This window comes from Hemiscyllium ocellatum, chromosome 45, assembly GCF_020745735.1.
Source record: "Hemiscyllium ocellatum isolate sHemOce1 chromosome 45, sHemOce1.pat.X.cur, whole genome shotgun sequence".
Taxonomy (NCBI): domain Eukaryota; kingdom Metazoa; phylum Chordata; class Chondrichthyes; order Orectolobiformes; family Hemiscylliidae; genus Hemiscyllium; species Hemiscyllium ocellatum.
The window spans coordinates 13,592,906-13,610,987 of record NC_083445.1 but is presented as its reverse complement, the minus strand read 5'-3'; the positions used below and the strand labels follow the sequence as shown (position 1 = coordinate 13,610,987).

At 39.7% G+C, this 18,082-nt stretch overlaps 1 protein-coding gene across 4 annotated transcripts in view; it reads left to right on the top strand.

Annotated features, from left to right (window-relative positions):
- The window catches only part of rfx1a (regulatory factor X, 1a (influences HLA class II expression)), a 150,911-nt gene that overhangs the window by 99,443 nt on the left and 33,386 nt on the right, over positions 1-18,082 (top strand). For 2 of the 4 annotated variants that reach the window (XM_060855316.1, XM_060855315.1), the window contains exons 5-10: positions 2,842-2,945; positions 4,619-4,886; positions 6,760-6,941; positions 10,408-10,527; positions 12,322-12,461; positions 13,448-13,566. In XM_060855316.1, coding sequence (XP_060711299.1) covers positions 2,842-2,945; positions 4,619-4,886; positions 6,760-6,941; positions 10,408-10,527; positions 12,322-12,461; positions 13,448-13,566 — 933 coding nt within the window. The remainder of the gene's footprint in view (positions 1-2,841; positions 2,946-4,618; positions 4,887-6,759; positions 6,942-10,407; positions 10,528-12,321; positions 12,462-13,447; positions 13,567-18,082) is intronic. The other 2 variants (XM_060855318.1, XM_060855317.1) reach the window with 2 other exon arrangements.

The following is an 18,082-nucleotide window of genomic DNA, read 5'->3' as shown; positions in this document are numbered from 1 at the left end:
ATGAATGGTAGGACCCTGGGGAGCACAAAGGATCAGAGGGACCTTGGTGTGAAATTCACAGATCCCTTAAGGTAGCAGGACTGGTAGATAAAGTGGTTAAGAAGGCATATGAGATATTTGTCTTTATTTGTTGAAGTATAGAGTCTACAAGCTGGAAGTTTATGCTGCAACTGTGTAAAATTGTGATTAGGCCACAGCTAGAGTATTCTATGCAGTTCTGGAATCCACGTTATAGGGGACGGATGTGATAGCACTGGAGAGGGTGCAGAGGAAATTTACCAGATTTACCCCTCAAGCCTGCACCACCATTCGGTAGAATGATTACTGACCTGACATTCCTCACAGCCACTTTCCTCCTTATCTCAGTCATAAATTGGCACCTCATTATTCTGAAACTGTGCCCCCTGGTCGTAGACTCTCATGAGGGTAACTTCCTCTCAGCATTTACTCTGTTAAGCATCTTAAGAATCCTGTATATTTCAATTAGATTTCTTCTCATTCTTCCTAACTCCAGTGAATAGAATCTAAAACTATTTAACCTTTGCTGGTATGACAATTCCTTCATTCCAGGATCATCCTAGCAAAACATCTCTGAATGGCCTCCAATGAAATAATACCAGTGTTAGGGTTAGTACAGTTGCAGTAAGACTTCCCTACTTTTATAGTCTAACCTGCTTGTAGTTTATTTGACCTTCCTGATTACCTGCTGCCCCTGTGTGCTAGCGTACTGCGTTTCATGCACAAGCACCCCCAAGTCCCTTTGTGTTCCAGCTTTCTGCAGGTTTTCCCTTCCAAAATGAACAACTTCACATTTTTACACATTATACTGTACTCCATTTGCCAACTTCCTGTTACTTAGTCAACACATTGATATCGCTCTGTAAATTGTATCTCCCTTACAACTTGCCAATCCATCTATTTTTGTGCCGTCTGCAAATTTGCCTATAGACGCATTCACTTCCCTCTTCCAAGTCATTCATTTATGCTGTAAGCAGTTATAGTGCCAGGCCTGATCCCTGTAGAACCCAGCTAAAAAGAAGTTGCCACTCTGAAAAAGAAGCCCTTCTCCCCATTCACTGTTTTGCCTATTAACTAATTATCTATAAACTCTGATTTACTACCTGCATGATATACTACATGATGGGCTCTTTTCTTATGACAATCTTTTGTGAGCTACCTTGCCTTCTGAAAGCCCTAATGCATCACACCTATCAGTTGCCCTCTATCCAATCTGGTTGAGACTTCTTCAAAAACTTTTAATAAATTAGTCAGACACAATTTCCTCTTCATGAAACCATGCTGACTCTACTTGATTAGATTATGGACAGTATTTCAGCTTGGTTTGATAAATGGCAAGTAAGATTCAGGCTGCCCAAGTGCCAGACAATAACTATGTCCAACCATCACCCTTGACATTCAAGGACATAACTATCACTGAATTTCCAATTATCAACATCCTGGAGATCTCCATTGAATAAAAATTGAAATGGAGCAGGAATATAAATACTGTGGCCATAAGGGCAGATTAGCAGCTGGGTATTCTATGATAAGTAATTCACCACCTGACTCCCAAAGCATGTCTCAAGTCTACAAGGCATAATTTAGGAGTGTGATGGAATATTGTCCACTTGCCTGGATGAGTTCATCTTCAGCAGCACTCAACAAAAAATGTCAACACCATCCAGGACAAAGCCACCCACTTGGTCGAAGCCCTGCCTAACACCTTCAACATTCACTCTCTCCACCATCAACCCACAGTAGAACTGCAACAACTCACCCATAGATAGCACCATACAAATCTGCGATCTCTACCTTATAAGAACAAGGGCAGCAGGTATATGGGAACACTACAACCTACAATTTCCCTTCAAAACTACACCCTGACTAACACCTGGGATGCTGTTCCTTCACAGTCACTGGTTCAAACTTCTGGAGCTCCCTCCTTCCCTAATAACGCTGTGGGTATAGATACACCACATGGACTGCAGTGGTTCAACAGGGAGCTCACTATCAATTTCTTGAGGGTAATTAAGGCAGCAAACTAAATTAATTTTTTTTAAATCTCACATTTTTTAATAAATCAATTTATTATAACCATCCTATCTGAATTTTTAAAAAACATTTCATGTTAATAAACTAGAATTGTTCATGTGTCACCATGTAGGTGGAAAATCATGGCTCAACTTTTGATATTCATTTAAGTTGAGCTCCAAAGTTCGTATCTCAGCATAAAGTTGCATTATTACAACTTTTAATATTTTAAAATAGCATGTTAATGCTAAACTCACAACGGATTGAGTTTTTCAAGTATTCTAATCCTAGTGATGCTGCTGGTACTGGTGAGCTGTTACCCTTTGGCATCTCAGGGGCAATATACTTGCCCCATACTGGACTTTCTGTGGGAAAAGTCCACTCACAATAACCTGGAGGCCCAAGTGCCTGATCAGGATTTAATCCTGTCAGTCTCCCCAGAATGGTCATGGCAGTGTTGCCATCATGTACAGTGGCTGCTGAATAGTGATCATAAAAGGAAATGAAAGCTTGTCATAACTTGCATGACCCAATGGTGGCACAACTTACATTTTAACACACTGATTTATGGAAGCAGTATTGCTATAATGGTATTTAATGCATTGTGAGCTTCAAATAATAATATCAAAACATTTCAATTGGTTTCCCCCCCCCAGTACTATGATACACAGAGGTTAAGAAGTTAGGGCCATTATTAAGGAAGATGGTCTAGCAGTTTCACTTCAAGACAAATGTTTTGATATCTTGGTTTGTTAGTTAATAAATAGTACCTCCTGATTAACCTTTCCTTCCTGATGACCTCCATATTAGGTTCAGCAGTTACAACAGGTCCCTGTGCAGCCGGTTCAGCATGTCTACTCGAATCAAGTGCAGTATGTAGAAGGGGGTGATGCCAGCTATACGGGAAGCACAATGTGAGTAGAAAGAAAGCATGTAAGAATACTTCAAGAACTGGTCAAGGAATATACAAGTTAATGGAATTTGTGTTATTTTTAAGGGTACAACTTCATATAATTACAATGTTTGAGCATGTAAAGAAAACAGCATAGAACCTGAGGGCCACTGATGGGTAATCCTTAATTCATGTGAGTGAATATAATGTGGGTCATTATCCTATCACAGCTCATAAACTGCATATGTACAACAGTGGCATCATCACAGCATGGTAAAATTTCTTGACGGGAAGTAAAGAGACATCATGTTAGAAAAGAAAGAAAAATGTCACCCAAGATGACCAATATTAAGAGTCAGTCATCCCTCAAAAATACATTTCTGTGTGGTAGAGGTGAAAGGTTCAGGGTTTGAACAGTCAAAAAATAAACTTCTGTGGTTATAAATTGCATGCTTATAAAAAGCCATTTAACTTTCACGAGTGAAGACAACAACCAAAACCACAAATGAGATGGTGGGTGCTGATTTCAACAAGTGTGGTTATAGTTTATAGCAAGCAGAATTAGTTATTTTTAAAATAACTTATTTTGAAATTCATTGCTATTGATGAACCAAAATAATTAGTTTTGAGCACTTTGTAAGGATCTAATTCTGGCCAATTACACATTCCCAGGTTTAGTTGCTTCAACATTGTTTGCTGTGCTTTCAGTTGTTTGGAACTTCAACGTGAAATTCCCTCCCTGGATCTGTCCACCTTTCTACATTTCCACCTGGAAGATGCTTCTTAAAATTTCCCTCTTACCCCAAGCTTGAATCGTGTGGCCTATTATCTATTGCTGTGTCTTGATGTTGATAATTTTTAAATCGGTATGCTTTCTTAGAAGCTTGGGGCATTGTTATATAAGGGTACTGTATGAATTCAGGTCATTGTTGTGAGATACTCATGCATTTCTAAATGTTTAATCTGAATGTCTGTTTTAAAGATTGATTTTCACAGTTAAAGGCTCCTATATTTGCAGCTCAAACATCACAAATATTAATAGTAAATTTACATTAAATAAATGTTCTGACCAATACAGCAAGCTCTCTTTTCAGCAAGTTTTAAAATCAATATTTCCATTGATCACTGAAACAAAAGCTGAATTGCAACCATCTGTCTCAGGATTTCAAATTGTAGCAAGTGTATAAGAATCATTCCTGACCTGTATAGTATTTAAACTTATGAAATTATCAAATTATATTTGTTTTAAAAGACATTTTCTGTTCTTCCTCATTTTTATTACTACCTGCTTCTAAAATAGTTTATGTGGTGAATTACTCAGGATATCACTCAGGACATTCAAAACTTTCCATATTCAAAACTTCTATGAATGTTATAGTAAATGGTGTAACTGAGCATGTTTTGAAACTGCAATGACAATTCATGTACCTGATTGCCTGCGTTTTTAAATTTTCTTTACCATAGTAAGTGCCTACTGTGTTTTAGAGGATTTTGAAGATCTATGGAGCAAATTTATTAGAAGAACTGCATGCCTACTGGGCAACCAAAATAGGGCATTTAATGTAGAGTCTCCAATATGGTTTGTTTATCTTTTATATTCGCTATTGTTTTGTATTGCTGCATTTCTAAGTATAAGTAGGCAACTGTCACTGGAGTCATTTTTGTGGAACTGCTGCCGTATTTCTTTCATTTCAGACGTTCAAATACCTACCCTTACTCAGAAACTCAGCTGTACAACCAGAACACAAGCGGGAGTTACTATGAATCTCAGGGGACACCAAACCAGGTTGCCACGCCGGTGACTTCGCAGAACGTGGTCAGTAGTGGAACGGTGCCAATGTATGTCACGGGAGGGCAGATTGTGGCCAACCCAGGAGGAGGGACCTATGTCATCCAGGGAGGTTACATGCTGGGGAGCTCCAGTCAGTCTTACAGTCACACCATGCGTGCCTCTCCAGCCACAGTGAGTCACTGGTCAACTCTTCCAAGTGCTGACTCCCCTGGGGTTTCTGTTTTGTGTTGTTCAATAAGGGTGGTCCAGTAGCACAAATGTTAGAACACCTGCCTCCCAACCAGATGGTTAAGGTCTGGGTCACAGGATTGCCTGTCACGATAAATTGCATGCCACTTTTGAGACTAAATTTAATCAGTGTTTGCTAGATGTGATATTTCTAATTTGGGATGCTCTTTTGAAAAAGCTGAGCTGATAGACTTGCAGAATAGCAAGTGTATTTTCTGTTGTTATTTCATGGAACAACATTGAAAACTGTGATATAGAAATCTGCGCACCAGACCATCCTAGTCTCCAGACAGAAGGATGCTATCTGTGGGCGAGCAGCACCTTGGATAAAATTGGGAATAAATACAAAGTAAACAAACATAGACATATTTTTCTTAAGAATTTTCTGATTCGTGTTGGTGTGCATATAATGTGTAGAATAAATATATGCTTGGAATTATGTGTGGCTATATCACAACTGAGATTTCTCATGATTTTGTGAACAGCAAAAGTTGACCCCCTAATGCTTTATATAGTCATTTGAACCCTCACTGTTGTGGCCACTAAAACATTTCTGTACAAGGCAGATACAAGAGCATAATAATTAATTAATGGTTTTCTGCCTATCTTCTATATTAAATATTGAAATGAGTAATGTTATAAAATATATATGAAATATGGCAAACCTTCTCAGGCAAATGTGAGTTTTAGTGCATTACAAGACTACATTTTATTTTGTATATTATGCAAGTATTTGTTCATAAGCACAGTGAAAAACCAGTGGTTTATAACTGTGATTGTATAATAATAAGACCACTTCATATAGGACCTATTTATTAAATTTGACACCTTGTAGAAACAATGTGAAATTCTGCAAAAGGTAATATTCTAACAGATAATAAATGGGACATTTCAGAACATAGTAACTTAAAACACAGAAAAGATGGCACTGATATTTTTGTGCATGAAACCTAAATTTGATACAAAATGAATTGGATTGTTTTATATACCTACTGAACTATTTCAGCTATTAGGTGATCAGGAAGTTTTAACAATTATTATGCATTTTAGTTATTCTCATTAAATGAAAGAGTGTCACCTCTGTGCTTGTGAGGCTTACTTTAGAGATAGACATGTACACATTGAGATATCATTTCTACTTTCAGACAGAGCAATCAGAGAGGGAAAGCGATCGAAGAAAGGCAATGAGTGGAAAGATTTACAGTAAGAGGGTGGGAGGAAGATTGAGACAGAATCAGAAAAGTAGGAAATACCAGAGGAAATGATTGCAAATCAAACATCAGGAGATAGAATTATGGAACGTGGACAATGGGGTCAGGTTTTCAATTTTCCCTGCTTGGATATATGAAAGGTGTTGCAAATTAACCTCTTAATGCCGAAATAGCCTAATATCATTTCCACTGAGAACAACTAAAATGGAACAGTTTCTGTTATGGCAACAGACCTGCAATATCATTTTTGTGTATCGGTGATAATTTGAAAATCCATCTCAGTTTAATTTGTTTTTCCACAAGCAATGCATCAGCAAGATAATTAGTTATTTAAATTATTTGTGAAATGCTATACTCTGTAAATTAATCTTAAGGAAATATTCTTGAACATGAATACATGTCTTTTATTTTGCTCCTTTGGTTTTTCAGCCTTTTAGACTGTAAAGTCTCTTTATTGTTGATGTAGCTATTTTCCAATGACGCTAAATAAATGTGAAGTCTTGACAAGTTGGAAATTGCTTTAACTTAAGTTCACAGTAAAATGTTTCAAAGAAGATGACAAATAAAGGTGAAATAAAACAAAAATTTTTCTTGTTCTCGCACAGGTTCAGTGGTTATTAGATAACTATGAAACTGCAGAAGGAGTGAGTTTGCCTCGAAGCACTCTTTATTGTCACTACCTGTTACACTGCCAGGAGCAGAAACTGGAGCCTGTAAATGCTGCCTCATTTGGCAAACTGATAAGATCAGTGTTCATGGGACTCCGAACCCGGAGACTTGGCACACGGTTAGCTTTCTTTACCATTTTACAGGAGGGATTGATAATAATTCAAATTGAAAACTGCATGATCTAATATTGGAAATATTCCAATGCTGAAATGTGAATTATCTTCAGCACTGCTACAGTTCCAAGTTCAACGTTTTAACAAATTGTCTCTTACAACTTCTGGAATGCACATATTTCCATGAAATTGCATTTGTAATTGTGTTCAATGCAAATTTGTGATGCATTTCTAACTTCCACTATTTGTGGACTAACATGCTACTGATGGTGGAAATCTGAAATAAAAAATCAAGTTTTGGAAATCCTTAGCTGGTCAGGCTGGTGGCATCTGTGGAGAGAGAAAGAAAGTTAACATTTTAGGTCAGTGGTCTTTCATCGCAATCTGAAAAATGACGAGATTTAATATATTCTGATTTCCGGCATTTGCAGTTCTTTTGGTTTTGATGAGATTTAACAGATTTAAATCAAGTACAAATGCAGAGAGGGAGTGACATAGTTGGGAAAGAGCACAAGAGTAGCTCCCTGATGGAGCAAAAGGCTGGAGAGATTAAATGACCAAAGAAATGATAGGGCAGGGTGAAAGGAATTGTCACGACACAAGCAAAAAAACAAAAGATGTGTCTAGTAGACAATCAAAAATAAGAATAGTCATGATCATGAATCCACCAGTCACAGCTGCCATCTGAAAATATGGGTGTAGAAATTATGATCAAGTTGTTGAACTCAGCATTGAGTCTAGATGGCTGTCTAACCAAAAGATGAGTTTACATTGAGTTTCATTGGCACAGAATAGAAGGCAACAAGCAAAAGGTTGGGAGAAGGGTGGAGAATTTAATGATGGGTGACCAAAGTCACATTGATTAGTGCAATAGCTGATGCTAGCAGCTCTCTGATAAAGTTATTCGGCTTCTCAACATGCCTGTTTTTATTTGTATGTTTGACCTACCAGATTATTGCAGCAATATTGATATTTTGTATAAAATTTCAGCTATTGAGAGAGCAAAACATCAGAAGGGTCTATTGAACTGACACAAATTGCCAATCTGTTCCCTAATAATTTGTATACTTTTTTAAATAACTCATTTGTTCTGAGAATGTTAGAACAACGGAAAATAGGGCTGAAATGAGTTGTGGGTTAGGATGTTTTCAGGTTCTTTCATCTTTCCTTTCAAAAATATAACTTTGCTGAAAATGTGTTGCTGGTTAAAGCACATCAGGTTAGGCAGCATCCAAGGAACAGGAAATTCGACGTTTCGGGCCAGAGCCCTTCATCAGGAATGAGGAGAGGGTGCCAGGCAGGCTCAGATAAAAGGTAGGGGGGAGGGACTTGGGGGAGGGGCGATGGAGATGTGATAGGTGGAAGGAGGTCAAGGTGAGGGTGATAGGCTGGAGAGGGGGTGGGGGCGGAGAGGTCAGGAAGAGGATTGCAGGTTAGGAGGGCGGTGCTGAGTCCAAGGGAATCGACTGAGACAAGGTGGGGGGAGGGGAAATGAGGAAACTGGAGAAATCCGAGTTCGTCCCTTGTGGCTGGAGGGTTCCCAGGCGGAAGATGAGGCGCTCTTCCTCCAACTGTCGTGTTGTTATGTTCAGGCGATGGAGGAGTCCAAGGACCTGCATGTCTTCGGTGGAGTGGGAGGGAGAGTTAAAGTGTTGAGCCACGGGGTGGTTGGGTTGGTTGGTTCGGGCGTCCCAAAGGTGTTCCCTGAAGCGTTCTGCAAGTAGGCGGCCTGTCTCCCCAATATAGAGGAGGCCACATCGGGTGCAGCGGATGCAATAGATGATGTGTGTGGAGGTGCAGGTGAATTTGTGGTGGATATGGAAGGATCCCTTGGGGCCTTGGAGAGAAGTAAGGGAGGAGGTGTGGGCGCAAGTTTTACATTTCCTGCGGTTGCAGGGGAAGGTGCCGGGAGTGGTGTGGACCTGACGAGGGAGTCACGAAGGGAGTGGTCTTTGCGGAACGCTGATAGGGGAGGGGAGGGAAATATATCCCTGGTGGTGGGGTCCGTTTGGAGTTGGCGGAAATGACAGCGGATGATACGCTGTGTACGGAGGTTGGTGGGGTGGTAGGTGAGAACCAGTGGGGTTCTGTCTTGGTGGCGGTTGGAGGGGTGGGGCTCAAGGGCGGAGGAGCGGGAAGTGGAGGAGATGCGGTGGAGGGCATCGTCGATCATGTCTGGGGGGGAATCTGCGGTCCTTGAAGAAGGAGGCCATCTGGGCTGTACGGTATTGGAACTGGTCCTCCTGGGAGCAGATGCGGTGGAGACGAAGGAATTGGGAATATGGGATGGAGTTTTTACAGGGGGCAGGGTGGGAGGAGGTGTAGGACGAAGGAATTGGGAATATGGGATGGAGTTTGACGAAGGAATTGGGAAATATAACTTTGGCCATGATGTGATAGCACCACACTGTGGACAGAGTAGGTATTGTACTTTGAGTAGGTATTGTACTTAAAGATTGGAATGTCTGAAAGTACTGTCAAAAACAATGGAAAAGAAATTCTGCAGAAGCCATAAAAGGATAAGAATACATCATAACCAGTATCTTATTTTCTGTCAAGTTTTAACAAAAGTGTGATGTCAAACAAGGTTGTGGCATGAAACAAGATTTATCCAAAAAATGAACAGAAATAGAATGATTTTCTTGTAAATGCAAATTTTAATAAAGGTCTATATAGTGATAATTAAAATATGATACAAGAAGAAATGTATTAGGAAAAAAGGCTGCACAACTAAAAATAGAAGTAAAATAAAATTGTGATTTGCTTGCAATCATTTTTAAACTTTATTTCTTGTTTTAGTTGGATTTGCCAAGTTGGTTCTGGACTGATTTCTGAGGTGTGCTGAGTCCACCTCAGAACAGCAGTATTGCAGCACTTTTTATGCCGTCTTTAAGTAAATCTTCCATGCTTCAACACAAATATTGGCCACAGGCATTAGTCATTTTTACCTGGAGTGTTTCAAGTTAGCATCAACAGGAAGGCTTGTTTATTATTTTAAAAGTTTTTGTATTAATTCATGGGATATTGGCATCAGTACAAGACCAGCATTTATTACACATATTTGCAAAATGTACCTAAGTAACATTTTAGGCAATTTCAGATGGCAATTAAGTCAACTACATTGCTTTGAACCTGGTGTCATGTATAGGCCAAACCAGATATAGACACCAGGTTTCCTTCCCTGAAGGGCATGAGGGAACTGAGTTTTTTCTGCAACTCTGGTGGTTTTCTGGTAATGATTATTGATATGGGTATTTTATTCCAGGTTTATTTAATTAATTACATCTGAATCCTCCAGCTGTCATGGTAAAAATTGAACTAATGTGTCTAGGTCATTAATCAAAGCCTCTGGAACATTAGTCCAGTAACATAATGTTATATTCCTAAGGTCAGAATGCAAATGTAGGTACTATGACTGCATTTTCTGGTCACCCCAGCTACTGTTCTGAAACTATTTTCCTTTATCAATAGGGGAAATTCAAAATATCACTATTATGGACTTCGCATTAAAGCAAATTCACCTTTAATTCGACTGATAGAGGATCAACAACACCTGGCCATAAGACAACAGCCATTTACACAGAAACAGAGGTGAGTGAATGAGAGAAAGTTCCCATTTATGCTGATGCTGATGATTTGCATCAATTCTGAATCAGGTTGGGCAAGTTACAATTTTCAGACAGGCTTTCATATCCAAAATAAAGAATGTGTGTCTTTTTATTGTGGTGTCCATTAGAGCTTTATAAAAATGGATATTATTTAATATTTATTGAAATAATTTGCATACAACTCTGATATTGATTAATGAGACTTTTCAGCATCCCTTTTTCCTAAGTGAATTAATCACTTCATTAGCTTTCACTATCTTTACTTTGTACATGCTTTAAATGATTGCTGATAATTTGAGTGCAAGTACATTGAGCAATGCTGGTAGTTACCTGCTTAAGAACCAATTGCCTAACACAGTTTTCCTCCTCAAGGAATCTTACTCCATGATTGTCCCAGTCTAATTAATATATATTTTCTACTTAGCAAGCTAGTTGATGAATCCTACATACGAGCAGGAGTTAACCAATCAGCACCTTGAATCTGTTCAAATAGATAACTTGTTCTCTATCTCACTCTATTTACCTGTCCTTATTCAATATATCTTGATTCTCTTAATGAACAAAAAGAACGTGTCAATCAGGTTTGTAAATTATAGTGTACGTAGCATCAACAGCCATTTTAGGGAGTAGCTTTCAGGTTTCTGTTACTTTTGACATGAAGAGTTCTTTCTGATATTCACCTATCCCACCTCCCAAATGGCATAGCTCTGAATTTAAATAGTGCTGTCATTTTATAGATTCCCTAACCAGGGAAATGGTTTATCTACCTTGAAAGATCAATTTATCAACTGGATTATCAGTCTTCTCAACTCAAAAGAATGCAAGCTAGGTTTATGCAACCTATCCTCATATTGAATTCTGTGATTTTGTAAATTCTGTTGAATTTTTCCTATGCCGCTATGAAAGTTAATATGCATTTTCTGTGGTTTGGTGTCCAAATAATAATTCAAAAGAGGTCTGACTCAGGTTGTGTATAACGTGAATTACAGTCTCCTTGTGACAAAGGCTCACACTCCGTTAGCCTTCTTTTGCTACATCTGTGTTCAGCCTTTAGTGATTTGGACTCCTGAACCTTTCTACTCCATTGCAGCCAGTAGTTTCTTACAATTAAGAAAATATTCTGATTCAACTTTCTAAGATCCAAAGTTGATGTCCTCTTAATTTCCCACATTGGTCCACCTGTTATTGTTTTACCCACTCACTACATCCACATGCCTTTGCAACTTCCTGCTCCCCTCCATATAACTTACTGTGCCTCCCAACCAAGTCATTTGTATGTGAGGCCTCTTCACAGCTCTTTGAGGAACACCACTTGGAGCATTCTGTTAGTCCTGAATGTGGAATTCCATTTGTTCCAATTGCCATGATAGTAGCATGTTGGGCATGTGGTGCAGTGCTGTTATAGTTAAAATAGTGCACCTGCTAATATATGAGAATTGTAATACAAATAAAGTAGATGGCACAGTGATTCGTAATCTGGGGTTGTGTCTGTTAATTGTCTTCCAAGTCACTTTTGCATCAATGAGAATTGTAATACAAATAAAGTAGATGGCACAGTGATTCGTAATCTGGGGTTGTGTCTGTTAATTGTCTTCCAAGTCACTTTTGCATCAATATCATGGTTTGGGGGATTACTTCAAATGGAATGTCCCTTTCAGAGCTTTAATTATCCCCACATAGCGATTCTGGAATCAAATGGCAAGAGTGAAAAGTAGGTTTTATTCTTTTTTTTTTGGAAAATGCTACTTTGACCATTAAGGAATGGACTGTATTTCAGTCCGTTTTCTCCTTCATGCTACAGACTCAAGCCAATCCAGAAGGTGGAGGGGATGACAAATGGTATGGGAGTTGGGCAGCAACAGGGTGGTGGCCTGTCAGATATCAGCGCGCAGGTCCAGCAGTATCAGCAATTCTTGGGTAAGTTATCACTGACCTGATAAATTAGACAGTAGCAAATGCAGATAATATACTTTGCATTACAATTTGAGGTAATCATGGATAGTAAAATATAAATATTGACTTTCTTCTCTCCTCACCTTGTTGAATAAACTGGTAAAATGCATAAAATAAAAAAAGCTTTAAACAGTTTTACTTTCAGTAGCTTTTCTGAATTTTTGGCCAACTGTGAAAACACAATCTTTTATTTCATCATTAAACATACATCTTAACCATACAGAAACTTTGACCTGGCACATGAATAAATGACTGGAAAATCTGAGTGGGTATTTGTTATGACCATACTGAACTTTTGTAAAATGGGTAAATGATTGAAAATATTTTTTTCATGCCTATGAATTGATCTCATTTGTATTCCTGTTGTGAGCATATTTTGAGGTGAGAAACCTAGATGAAGCTGCAATACCAAAAGTAGATTTACAGGCTAATAGTGTGTTGAAATATCATAGATAAAAGATTGAACAATTACTGTCTAAAATGCTTTGATGATTATTCTTGATTCTGAATGAAATCTTGTGTTGTCCTAACAAGGCTACCCTTTCTGGTTATCAAAGTATCAACTAAACATAATTAAATATATGTCATATTATTACAAAGCACAAAAAACCCACCTTTTCAGTATGTTTAGTCTAAAAAACTTCCTGTCAGCATTGTGTTGGTTGCCTTCTCCATGACTAGCACCAATACTTTTCTGTAGCTGACCAAAAAATATAGCTGATTAACAACTAGTGACAGTTTTCCTGATTTCCTTCTAATTAGTTATTTAATCTGATGGCCTGAGAAATGCTGCTAAATTTTGTGAGATCACCAACTAATGTAAGCACTCAGCTGACACATTGGCCTGAGCATTGATCAAGCCTACAGTAGATTCATTTTTCAGTGTCTGATACCATTTTTACAAGAATACTAACTAGTGATTGCATTTTTCAATTCATGTTATATTACAGATGCTTCTCGGGCTCTACCAGAATTTGTTGAAATAGACTTGCAGGGAAAAACATTGCCAGATGGTATCACTATGGAACACATCAAGGCTTTCCAACTACTCTATCGGGAGCACTGTGAGGTATTGTGACACAGCTGATTAAAATCATACGTATAAAAGCCAAGCATAATAGTTAGAACCTTAAGTTATGAACATGATGGTTTAGACAGGAGTACATCATTGGTATCTCTAACATGCCCTTCTGTACTGTCATGAGGCATGGCATTTACACATCAAAGTCAAAAATTCACTAGCTTTGCTTTAACCACAGGAATCCCAATCTGGCCAGTTATCTTCTCTTCATGGTCAGCAAAGTAATGCAAGCTTTCATTTACAGTGTTATAACACCAGTGACTTGCCTACAATGCTAAATTTGGGTTCTGCCAGAAACACTCAGTTACAAACATTATAATCTGTATTCAAAATGGACAAGGCAATTCCAGAGGCAAGGTGAGATTAACTATCCTAGCCACTGAGGCAGCATTTGATTGAGTGTAGTACCAAGGAACCCAGTAAAATTGAATTCAGTAGTGATCAGGCAAAAAAATTCACTATCTGGAGCCATATCTAACACAAATGAAAATGGTCACTTCTTTTAGAGTTCCTCAGAGCAGTGTCACGCAGTTTTAATTTTCTTTGAGGGCTATCCTACCATCCACATTGGCACTAGCAAGGTTAGGAAGGAGGCCCTGTTTGGGGAGTATCAAGCACGAGGAAGGAAATTGAAGAACAGGTCCTTGCAGGTCATAATTTCTGGATTACTGCCTGAGCCACATGCTAATTGGCATATGGATAAGAAAATTAGGGAAGTAAGTATGTGGCAAAGAGATTGGTGTGGAAAAGAGGGATTCCATTTCATGGGACGTTGGCATCAATTTTGGAACCGGGGTGATCTGTACGGATGGGACGGTCTCCACCTGAACCGATCTGGAGCCAGTGTTCTCACAAAAAGGAAAAATAGGGTGGTCATTAGGACTTTAAACATGAGTTGGGGGGAAGAGAAAGGCAAAGCAACAGGGAATATGGAGTCAAGTAGAAAGTTAAGCGGCAGGATTGCATGTGTGCAGGGTTTAAGTTCAAGGCAGACAAGAATGAAGCAAAAAGGAATGATAACTTAGGACATATTACTAGGGATGTTGGAAATCATGAGGATAAGAAAATTAGCATTAAGGCGCTTTACCTGAATGCTCATAGTATTCGTAAAAACGTAGATGAATTAATGGCACAAATCATCGAGAATGATTATGATGTGGTGGGATCACAGAGATTATGGGGATTCAGGACGGGCAGTTAAACATCCAAGGACTTACAACTTATTGAAAAGACAGGGAGGTGGGCAGAGGGGCGGGGTTGCCTTGTTAGTTAAGAGAGAAATTAAATCTGTGGTAGTGAATGTCATAGGGTCAGATGATGTGGAGTCTGTGTGGGTAGAATTGAGGAACCACAAAGGCATGAAAAAACCATAATGGGAGTTATGTACAGACCTCTCAATCTAACATATGATGAATGGCTGAGGATCCTGGGATTATATTCATTAGAGTTTAGAAGGTTGAGGGGAGATCTAATAAAAATTTACAAGATAATGCATGGCTTAGAAAGGGTGGATGCTGGGAATTTGTTCCCGTTAGGCAGGGAGACCAGGACCTGTGGGCACAGCCTTAGATTTAGAGGAGGTCAATTTAGAACTGAAATGAGGAGGCATTTCTTCAGCCAGAGAGTGGTGGTTCTATGGAGTTCATTGCCATGGAGCGCAGTGGAAGCCAGGACATTAACTATCTTCAAGGCAGAGGTTGATAAATTCTTAATCTCTTAAGGGATTAAGGGCTATGAGGAGAGTGCAGGTAAGTGGAGTTGAAATGCCCATCAGCCATGGTTGAATGGCAGAGTGGACTCGATGAGCTGAATGGCCTTACTTCCGCTCCTATTTCGTATAGTCTCATGGTCTTATCATAATGTGAGAAATGAACATATTTGTGCACTCCTGTAACATCAGTTCCAGTTGCAATTGTTCAGGTAATGAATTCATTTGTGTACCATGGAGCAAGCCTTGGACAATATTGAGAGTTGGGCTGATAAATGGCAGAAATGTTACTAACCACTTAAGTACAGAACATGGAAAAGTATTTCCAACATGAAAGAGTGTAAATCAGTGCTATTACGATACTCTATTTCCCTGACAGTCAGTGTAATTGGGGTCTCATTTGACCAGATATAATTTGATTGAATCAACTGCATAAATACTCTGGCTACAGGTCCTGGTTAGGAACTGGGTATTCCATGTTGTAGTTCATCTCCTGGCTCCCCAGAAATGTCCACTTCCTTGAAAATGCAAATGAGATTTGTGATGCAATATTTTCCACTTGTGATGAATGCAATTTCACCAATATTGAGGATTCTCAATTTCGACTGGGAAAGTGTAGTCTGTGTGCTCAGCACTGGTCCACCATATTAAGCATTCACTGCATTTAGGACCACCACAACACAGGTGCTGTGTACAAAATTCACTGTGCTAAGTCAAATAAACCTTATTCCACAGCATCTTCTATATAGCAGAGTTAGACAGTAGGTTTTGCATTTGAAAAAATGCAAAATTTTCACATTTTAGAGGGGAGATGGAACCTAAGGTAGATTAAGCAAGCTCCTGAAGAGTTTCTTATGTGTTTTAATTGGCCTGATCCTACTTGCCCACCCCATGCTCCTATCTTCATCCATATCACTGATGCTAGGAGCGCAGGCAAGCCTTTCAATTGGATTAAGTCACCACAATCAATTCTGGCAGTGATAGACATATTGTGTGGCGCTTTGTCAAGGGCTTTCTGATAATCTAAGTCCATTAGGTTGAATCTTACATTTTTTTTAAGTCTGTGTCAATTTTGTCAAGTCTTTTGGAAGATTTTTTACTGCAAGTTCTTGTGAGATCTCTTGTCATATCTTACCAAACTCAACTTATTAGCTACTTACCTCACACCTAGGTGCTCCTCTTGCCAAATTCTGAACCCATCTCACCACACTTTATTCCCAGAAGAACTCACCACTCATTCTATATCTGCTGAAAAGCTGCCATCCCTGCCACTCATGCCATATTTGAAAGGCTGCTGTGCATGGTCAAGCACAGTAACTTCGTCAGTGACAGACATTCTCAACATGTTGGAGAAGGGGTAACTGGTGCCCGATTCTCTGACAGGGATCTGAAGGTACTGGTGGATGGAGTGGTGCAGAGAAAGGACTTTCTCTTCCAGCAGAGGAGGCCACACCACCAGATGCTGGCAGCCTGGTCCATGGTCACCACCCAGGAAGGTACAGCCTCCACAGTCCAGAGGAGCGGTCAACAGTGCCGCAAGAAGGTCAGTGACCTTCTCTGCTCCACCAGGGTAAGTGTCACACTCTTCTCTCAGATACCTCACACTCACTGTATCTCTGCTCCTGCACCCACATCCCACCAAGGCTCATACTCTACAACTCCCATTATTGCCTGCAACATCTTCCCTCACTTGCTGTCATTTCCCCGCATTCCAGACCACTAAACTTGCAAGGCCTCTGCAGTGCCTACACAGTCGTCCGGACACCTCATCACCTGTTGACCACCTGCACCTGGATGAACAGCCATGCCATCCACTTTCATCTCACTCAATCTCTCCCTTTCCCTCATTCTGGAAGAATGCAGCTCACAGTAGGGCAGCAAGAGCCCAGACGAGAAGAGGAGTGCCCTACATCGAGCTTCTCAAAGAATCTTGCCCTTCACAGGGGAAGATTGGGATGGCTCCTGTGAGGATGTCAAGACACCATGTCCTCCCAACTGAGTAAGTTCCATTCTTCATTCCAGTGTAATTCTTATAATAAACTCAGCCTCTGGATCATTAATTGAACACCACTTCTAACCATTGGCTGCAATGCCTTTTCTCTCTTGTATCTTACAGGTAACTGTGGGATGTCCACAAGACCAGTGAAGAAATGGCCTGTTCTGTTCCCTTTCTCTCCTTCCTGACCTTTAAGAAAGAGACCAAGGCCTCAAAGGAAGTATAGGCACGACTGCCTCCTGTACCTCCCACAAGTGCAGATACTGACACTTCAGTGGGAATGTCACAATTAAAACATTTGGGAGCACATTATTGTGAGCACTTCACACTGACAGTTCCGTAGATGGCATAGGAAGAAACATTCCAGGCCACTAACACCCAGAGGATTGCTGGAGTCCAAGCACCTGTGTCAGCAATCAGTGACTTCATCCACATGCACAGGGAGGAAAAAGAGCAGCGGACAGTATATGGGAGGCGATGGTCCTCATAGCCCAGAGACTGCAGAAGTGCAGCTATGCTATGGGAACTCAACTCCCTCAAATATGAAATTATCTGACTGCCTGATGACCCAAAAATAGATGGGAGGTCAAGTGGCGAGGAAGAGAGTAAGTGAGATGAAAGTGGATGACAGAGTCTGCGGAGGTACATAGAGAGGTTAAGCAAGTGGACGAAAAATTGGCAAAAGGAATATAAAGTTAATGTGTGGTTATGCACTTTATCGGGAAGAATAGAGGAGCTGAATGTTATTTAAATGTAGAAAGCTGCAGTACATAGGATTCAGTGGGTAATAGGGAAGGGAA